Here is a 9,601-nt window from a genome sequence, read left to right as displayed (position 1 = left end):
AAATATTGTCTTGAAAACAGTCAGAAACATTAGAACTTGAATGAATTAAACATTATGCAAATGAATAAGACTAGAATGAATAGGACACAAGTTCATTCTACCATTTAAATCATCACGTACCAAATACCTGATCAAAATTCGAACCAGATGCATTTAATGGTAAGCTTAAAGACAATGATTCATGACAATTGTAAATTGTCGTGAGTTTATCGTCTATATAGACGTATTGCAAAAGATAATCAGGATAATAAGAATCAGAATGATACCTCTACTACCAGGCCTACTTCTACATGACTATACTATACTACTGCCATTGTAGAATATGCTGATAATACAGATGATAATAATGATTATGATTAACAATTATAACTAGACTTTAATTCGTCAAAGTTACGTATGCTATTTTTGTATCATGAAAGTGTGCCGATGATGATCTAATGATAATATTCATAAATACGATAATAAAGATATTGATGATGATGATTTATTTGTTTTAAATGACGATGAAAATGATTAAAAGTGGTATAGCGCCCCCTTCATGAATTAGTATTAGTAGTAGTAGTAGTGTTAGTAGTAGTAGTAGTATTAGTAGTAGTAGTAGTAGAAGTAGTAGTAGTAGTAGTAGTAGTATTAGTAGTAGTAGTAGTAGTAGTAGTATTAGTAGTAGTATTAGTATTAGTAGTAGTAGTAGTAGTAGTAGTAGTAGTAGTAGTAGTATTATTATTATTATTAGTAGTAGTAGTAGTAGTAGTAGTAGTAGTAGTAGTAGAAGTAGTAGTAGTATTAGTAGTAGTAGTAGTAGTAGTAGTAGAAGTAATAGTAGGAGTAGTAGTATTAGTAGTAGTAATAGTAGTAGTAGTATTAGAAGTAGTATTAGAAGTAGTATTAGAAGTAGTAGTAGTAGTAGTAGTAGTAGTAGTAGTATTAGTAGTAGTAGTAGTAGTAGTAGTAGTAGTAGTAGTAGTAGTAGTAGTAGTAATAGGAACAGCAGCAGCATAATAATAATAATATTATTATTATCATCGTTATTATATTTTTTGTGTTGCTATTATGGTAATTATTATCACTAGTATTGTTCTTATTAATATTGTTATTATTCTTATAATTATTATCATTTTCCTTCTTATCCTTATAATCATGCGATGAACATTGGGATTATTGAGTTATTTTGAAAATGATAATCCAAATACAAAAAAAAATCTGTAATGAATATAATATTTGTATTATTGTTGTTGTAGGAGTCCTTGGATTGGAGCAGTTTAACTTGGGGCATGACAATGGCGGCTCGCAAGACCGAACGAGGATTTTGTAAGACTTCATCATGTTTCTTTTATCAATTTTTATCTTTAAAAGTATCATTATTTTCAGAAGGGTTGCTCATCATTTCAATTTAACATGCCTTTTCATTTCCATACGCCAGCATATACACGTAAGAGGTGGGAAGAGGGAGAAAGGGGGGGGGGGGGGGGAGGTTATTTCATGAAGTCTCCACCCGAGCCCTAATTACTATTTTGTACCAGTATTTAGCCATCCATGACCTTATTGCATTCTCGCACTGAGATAGACTCTTCATAATTCTTACACTCCTTAATTATAATACAATTTAAGTGAAGATTTCGGTAATAAATGAAAGCATTAAGCATAAGTGTAAAGCATTTCATGGCTCGCTTTTTTCGCTCGCACAATTTAGAATGTTGTTTTTCGCGGGTAAACCTCTAGCTGGCAAAATCCATGTCAATGAAGATGGATGGAAGAGAGAGAGAGAAAGAGAAAGAGAGGGGGAGAGGAAGAGAGAGAGAGAGAGAGAGGAGGAAGAATAAGATGAAAGATAAAGAAAAGAAGGAGGTGAAGAAGAAGCCACAGGAGAAGCAAAAGAAGGAGGAGAAGAAGAAGAAGAAGAATTTATAATTTACACCCAAATTTGGTGGAAATAGCAATCCGTTGCGTAACCAAAGCCCGGCCCCCCCCCCCACTCAGTGTTATTTAGGGTACGCATATGCGTGTTCCAACCGACCCCCCCCCCCCCCCATTTCAGCAAAAGTCCGGTGTGTAAAGTCAATACGGCTCGACCTTTTTCTTTTGTATACGAGCCTTTTTCAGCACCCCCCCCCCCTTTTCAGCAAAAGTCCGGTGTGTAAAGTCAATACGGGTCGACCTTTTTCTTTTGTTACGAAAAGGACATTTTGGCAACACGCATGGGGTCCGTCCGTTCTCGGAGTGGGGGGGGGGGGGGGGGGGGGCGGGAACCAAAGTCGCCGAGTTTCCATTTTATATTTACGTACGTTAATTGTTTATCACAACAGGCGTCTGTCCTACAGTGCGTGTGAGTACATCCCCCTGGCCAAAGGCACAAAGGAAGCATGGGGAGAGGCCGAGAGAGAGTCTGGCATGCAGTTAGTCTACACGACGGGAGGACTGGACATCGCCAAGAGGGGCACCCCCGGTCATGAGTGCTTGGAGAAATTCGCCAAATCCATGACGGCTCAAAATGTCGAGTAAGTACCTCCATTCAGCCAATTCTTATTAGATTAAATTGAATTATTGGCTTAAAACTTACTTACTTGTTTTAAAATGTATATCTTTTGGAACGTTTGGAAATTCTTGCATGAGAGATTCGAAAAGGAAAGCATCCGGGAAAATTTCCTTCAGTTTACGGCCACTCCCACGTGGATCATCTTTTCTTTCTCTCTCTCCCTTTTTGATTTTTTTTTTTTTTTTGGGGGGGGGGGGGGGCACGCGTCCTTCAGGGAGAACAGTATTTATACTGATGAGGCAACTCTTGGTAAACAAAACATAGTATTGTTTATTGATTTACAATATTGTCTTCTCTTATTCAATTGATCCTCTCACTTATATATATATTTATTTATTCGTATTAACCAAAGGGTTGGAATGATATAATACGTACATTTTCAACATGATTATAAACATTATTCAATTGAGTACAATGAAATTGGTAAATTATGAATATAAATACATGTACATCATTAATACAAAGAACATTGGCATTCGGGTATGACATATTACAAGTAAATAATTACAAGAAAAAAAGGAAAAAACATAAACTTGAATAGAGAAGAAAAGGGAGCAAGAGAGGGGAAACAAAAAGATAGAAACTTGAAGAAAGTTTGAAAGTAACTTGTTTGATGCCATACAGATTCGAGAGATACGAAGGGCAGAGCATCAGGAAGAAGTTCCCCCAGTTTTTGGCCACACCCAAATGGATCTCCCTCTACCAGAAGGACGCGGGGATTATAGACGCCGCTCTGGCAAACGCGGTCCACATCCAACTAGCCCGAAAGCATGGGGCAACCATCTTGGAAAACGCTGCCGTTTTGAGGATCGTCAAGGAGGGCAATCAAACAAAGGTATCCAAGAGTATAGATACAGACACTATGAATATGACGGACAAAGAAAGCGGACAAAATATACAGTTCCTCATTCTACCCTCAACAATAATGGTAGACAAAGGAACATCCATTCACTGCTATTATGTAAAATGTGTAGAACAGGTGTCACATGCATATTCACCTGTGCTACTTATGTTTACATAATAGCAGTAAAGGGATGTTCCTTTGTCTACCACAGCAATTATTGAGGGTAGAATGAGGAACTGTATATTTTGTCCGCTTTCTTTGTCCGTCATATTCATAGTGAGAGGAAACTCGTTTTAACGAAGAGATAGAGACACTATGAATATGACGGACAAAGAAAGCGGACAAAATAGACAGTTCCTCAGGTAGACAAAGGAACATCCCTTCACTGCTATTATGTAAAATGGTGAATGTACATGTGACACCTGTTCTACACATTTTTACATAATAGCAGTGAAGGGATGTTCCTTTGTCTACCTGAGGAACTGTATATTTTGTCCGCTTTCTTTGTCAGTCATATTCATAGTGAGAGCTCTGATATAACGAGATAACTCGTTATAACAAAGTAAATCTGTTTGTCCAGCTCTTTATATTGACTTTAATTGAATTGAATTCATTCACCACTTTTATAAAAACATGCAAGTTAAAGAATGCAATAAAATATTTTTTTACAAACATCGATAAGCCAATAAAATGGAAAATACACCATAGGAAACTACAAAGTTGTTGGATCATCTAAAAATTTACACAGAAATTATGGGTGGATGATTCTAAAAAAAGTTAACACAAGAAAAGGGACAAAGAAGTAATACAATGGTTATTACACACATAGAGAGGTGCGGTTAACATAATTATTCAAAGCTTCCGCATCAGTTGAAGTTGTAGATTATGCTTAAAACTTTTTCAAGATGAGCACTGTTTGAGTTTTGGGGGTAGTTTGTTCCAGATAGTGGGTCCTTGCCATAAAAAGATACTACAGTATTTTAAAATGAAGAATGACCGTTGAAATCCTATGAATATCTTTGTTGCTCGATCTGAAAGATATTACCCCCCCCCCCCCCCCCCAAAAAAAAAAAAAAAAAAAAATGGTAACGGGCTATGATAATATAAATACGTAAAAACACAGAGTTGAAAATCATGTAATAATGAAATTGGGACAATATTCTATTTCAAGAATAGAGATTCGACTCTTGACTTATTATCATTATTATCATTTTAAAACCCTGATTTAGCAATATTTTTCATGGTCCTAATATTCGCGTTATAACGAGTTTTTCCTGTACATGATTCAGAAATTATTGTTTATAAAAAATAATACAATATTTGTTTTATGTTGGTGTTACCGGCAATGTCAACGTATAGACAAAACGTAGTATCGAGGGCTGAGAGCCAGAAATATATAAACACCCTATGCGAGTTAACAATGGCATTATAATTGAATATTATTCCTTTCAATTTATACATTCTTCCTTCTTTCAAGAAAAACAAAGTCGTCGTTATGTTGAATCATTCCCAAGACCTTGCATGCTCTCTTAATATAGAGAAGTGGACATCCATCTACTAAAGGTCTTCAATTCTGAACTCCACTAATTCATGTTCCTTGTTTTTTACACAATATCTTTGTGTGTTTTTTACCATCATAACGTATTATGCGCTATACAAGAACTGAACTATTATTATTATTATTATTATTACCATCAGTGGTAATTTTTATGAAAGGGATCCTGGAGTGAGCCCAAACTAATAAATCAACAAATTAAACAGGATAATAGGGTCACGTAATAATTATAATTATTTTAGTGACGTTTATATCGCCCATACATCCAGCCCAGGGGATGTAGGCCTATACGACGGACGATTATTACACTGACATTAGCTAAGCTGCTTAAAGCCCCTTATAGCTGGGAGCCCCAACAATTTGATGGCAAAATTTCACAACGTGAAAGATGATGTCTTTCAAGGCCCCCTTTTTTCTGCAAGGATTTTCAAATCAAATGTGTTTAAAGTCGAATATTGATGAAAGAATACAAAATTTAGATTTTCCGCGTACAACAGAAAACCCAAATTATGTATTCTTATATCACTATTTGTCTGCAACAATGTGTCTTAAAGCTTATCTGCTGTAGTTTACAGGAGGGATTAGACCGCTCTGCAAGGTCACTGGACAGGTGGTTATCTCATCAACTCAGCTCTCAGTTAACATAAGAAAAAGAGGATCATGGGGGACCAATGGTCACCGACTAGGCATTGTTTGTTATATAGAGGGCGCAAGTAAGCTACCAGTAGTGCAGTGGGCCTTTAAATGACATCCTCTTTCATATTATGATACAATTTAACTAAATTTTTGCCAGAATATTTTTGGCGAATTTGGAGCTCCCAACACTCTAGAGGGGCTTTAAATGAATCATTCAGAAATTCAATGTGTACAGGGCACCCATTATCTACACCTGGCTTGTGAGTGAAAAAAAGGATGGTTAATGTATTTTTAGTGCTGCGGCTGAGACTCTAACTATGTACCCAATGGCGTAGTGGGAGTCCGGCCATTGAGGGGCCACAGGAACGATGGGGGCAGGGGCACCGATCTTACTCGGAAAATGAATGCGAATTTACAAAACTCATGGGGCTACTAATTAAAGTAAAATCCAGCTTTATCAGCATATTGCTCTGAAAGAAAGCAGAAAAATGAGAGAAGCAGATTGGTGAATGTTTAGAAATAAATTCGGACTTTTTGATAGTTGTAATCACTATGCGTAAGGGGATTTCAAATAGACTGAATCGGCAATGTCAGTGTTACGTAGTGGCAGACTAGCTCTCCTCTTCCAATCACAAAATTACTAAATATGTCAATTCTTTGAAAAGTACATTTTTCAGGAAGTAAAATAAATAAATCAAAATAAAATAAAACATGCATACAGGGGCGGATCCAAGGCCTGACAAATATGTTACAAGCAAGCTTTCTTTCTCTTTTATTCTCTTTACCTTCCTTTCTTTCTTTTTTATTCTCTTTACCTTCCTTTCTATCTTTTTTATTCTTTTTTCCTTCCTTTCTTTCTTTTTTCTTTCTTTGATTTTGTTCTCTTTTTTATTTTCCGTTTTCGATATTTGCTCTTCCTTCATTTTCTCTTGTTTTGCTTCCTCCTTTTTTGCAACAATACACTACTATTTTCTTTGCATCTTTTTGTCTGAAAATAAATATGATAAGGTTTGCACAAGTCAGGGAGATTTCCTTTGCAAGAAGGTGATAGTGACCTCGGGAGCCTGGACTAATGATGTCCTGTCATCCATAGGACTAAAACTACCAATCACAGTCACCCAGGAACAGGTCACCTATTTTGCGACCCCTCACATGAACGAGTTTACGAAAGACAGGTTGGTCCATATGATTTATAAGGATGGATATATAGATGGATTGGTAGATTGATGAATGAATAGCTAGGTGGAAGGATATGATAGAGGATATTATTGAGGAGTGGGCTGATACATAAAATGGATAGTTGCATGAAATGACAGATACGTAGATGGATAGATAGATAGGTAGATGGAAAGATAAGTACATATAGAGAGAGATGGATGGATGGATGGATGGACTGATGGATAAAGGGATAATGGTGTTTCATCATCAATAGGAGTAAAGATCCACTCACTGTCACACAATATAAGGTCATTTACTTCGCAAACCCTCAAATAAACGAGTTTAGAAAAGACAGGTTGGTATGTGGATTGTGAAAATTCATAGATAGATGGATTGGTAGATTGGTGGATGGATAGATTAATAGATAACGGGTGAATTATGAGCGAGTTAACAAAAGACATTTTGATAATATGTAGTTTACAAGAATAGATTATGTTGACAGGCAGAAGTAGGTAACGTGGTTGTTTCGTGGGAGGGGGGGGGGGGCGGAGCAGAATGAAGGTAACAAAATATTGGGGCACTACTTTCCAATGCGAGAACAGGTAACAAGTCATTTCGTTCGTTCTTCAAATATCGTTAAATAAAACATAACATAGTGGGTTTGCGTGGGAGTTACTGATTCAGATTCCCTCTTATTCCCCCCTCTCCTCTCCCCCTCCTCTTTCCCCCAAGATTTCCAGTTGTCTTCCTTCACACCGGGTTGCCAGCTGCCCCTTACTTCATACCAATCCACGGCAACACAGGGTTCAAGACGGGACTCGATCTGGGAGGACCTGTTATTACCCCTCATACCAGGACTTTTATCCCCGATGAGAGGAGGAGGAAAAAAGAGAGGAACTACGTAGCGGAGCTGTGTCCGAGGGTGATGAAACCCCTTATACTTTATCCGTTTACCCTTTTAGTTCGTAGTCAATACTGATACAAATATTATTGAAATATCAAGGATTTTGATCATAATATTGATGTTGATATTGATGATGGTAATTATGATAATAATATAGACAAATATCCGCCCGGTCGGATTATTAACATTATTTTAATGTTTGATCTCACTAAGAATATAATTTAAACATCGAGGATTTTGATCATAATTGATGTTGATATTGATGATGGTAATTATGATAATAATATAGACAAATATCCGCCCGGTTGTAGGAGATTATTAACATTATTTTAATATTTTATCTCACTAAGACTAAGATGGATTCAGAGGAGCCATACGTTTCTTCTGTCTAAAAATAATTCATAGAATCAGTACAACGCTGATGATGATGATGATGATGACGATGATGATGATGACGATGGCTATAATGAAGATGATTATGATAAAGATGATGATGATGATGATTATGACGACGAAGATGATGGTGATGATGATGGTGATGATGATGATGATGATAATGATCATCATCATGATTATGGTAATGATGATGATGATCATCATCATCACGGGTTATCGAATTAAACCACCTGTTATGTAAAAGAAGTACGGAAATCACCTATAACACGCTGTAAACTTTGACCAATCAGAAACGCCTTCCTGTCTTGCGAAAACTCGTATTTATGCCTTAGACCTCTTATGATTTCATCACTTCACCTCACATCTCGTAAAAAATGTAGAAGTTTGAAAACATGATTTATTTCTGATCACCTTAGTTCATGTTAATCATATTGCATTCACGTTTTCAATTTTTAATCGCGTTCTAGGCCCTTGGACCAACCCTTTACACCAAAACGTGCTTGTACGCCCTGACTCCTGACAGAAATTACATAATGGATACATGCGAGGAGGCTGGACATCGTGATATAATAGTGTTTGTTGGTGCTGCCCACGCCTACAAGTGAGTTAAATTTCGCTTGCCCCGGCCCCCAAGGGGTGAGGGGGGGGGGGGGTGATAAGAAAGGAATGAAGGGAAAAGGGGTGGGTGGGGTTATAAGATAAATATTCCTGCGATAATTGCTTCGTCAGCATCCTTCTTTTACAGAATTACTCTTTAGTACAGCCTTGGAATAAACACTATATAAACCGATACCCTGATCCTAACCATTACCCTACATCAAAAAGAGCAATTGTCGCTATAGAGCAAATGTTTGAGCACCGGAAAACCATATTTAATGGGTCTCTTTGCGTTTCTACGCTTTCATCTCGAAATGAAGAAAAGGAGAAAAAAGAGAAAAGGAGAAAAAGGAGAAAGAAGAAGCACAGCAAGAGGAAGAAGAAGAAAGACAAAAGGCAAAGAAATATAATATGGAAAACGAGGAATTGGAAGAAAAACATGGAAAAGGAGGACAAACAGAGAGATAGAGAAATATTGTCATCTGTCTAAAATTAAAAAGTACCTTATCAATGCCAAGTAAATTAAATACAAGTATAATGGTTGTGAAGCTATATGAACGACTGAAATTTTGTTTGCATTTGCTATACCTAGAATGGCCCCGGTCCTCGGAAAGATCCTGAGTCAACTGGCGATAGACGGGAGGACAACCTATGACATCTCGTCCTTCACCATGAAGAGGCCGGCTATCAGTGATCCTAGCTACCCACCCTGCTTCAAGTTAGATGTGCCTGTCAAAGACGACATCTTACCCTCCTACCTCTGAATACTCAACGATGTCGTACCTACAGGGGACACAGGGTCATCTCCCCCCCCCCAATCTAGAAGGGGGGATGAAAATATATATATATAGAAGGCGGGACAAGAGAGAAACGAGAAGGTAGAAGGGAAAAGGACAAAGGAGAAAACTCCCGGAACACTTCCCGCACTCTCCCTTATAATCAGTACCTTTGTCAATTCGCAATTATTTTTGTCGAGTA

The 9,601-nt window shown here is 37.2% G+C and overlaps 1 protein-coding gene across 1 annotated transcript; it reads left to right on the top strand.

Annotated features, from left to right (window-relative positions):
• The first annotated feature begins 1,061 nt into the window (after positions 1-1,061).
• Positions 1,062-9,387, top strand: LOC585207 (monomeric sarcosine oxidase-like). Its single transcript, XM_030981591.1, has 7 exons — positions 1,062-1,308; positions 2,304-2,495; positions 3,158-3,368; positions 6,577-6,743; positions 7,459-7,648; positions 8,494-8,627; positions 9,216-9,387. Exons 1-7 carry the CDS (start codon positions 1,175-1,177, stop codon positions 9,385-9,387), a joined length of 1,200 nt encoding a protein of 399 aa, XP_030837451.1. The 5' UTR covers positions 1,062-1,174.
• The last annotated feature ends 214 nt before the right edge of the window (positions 9,388-9,601 follow it).

Source organism: Strongylocentrotus purpuratus, unplaced genomic scaffold (genome assembly GCF_000002235.5).
Source record: "Strongylocentrotus purpuratus isolate Spur 01 unplaced genomic scaffold, Spur_5.0 spur5_contig_822, whole genome shotgun sequence".
Classification (NCBI taxonomy): domain Eukaryota; kingdom Metazoa; phylum Echinodermata; class Echinoidea; order Camarodonta; family Strongylocentrotidae; genus Strongylocentrotus; species Strongylocentrotus purpuratus.
Note: the sequence above shows the minus strand (reverse complement) of the source record. Positions and strands in the feature narration are given on the sequence as shown.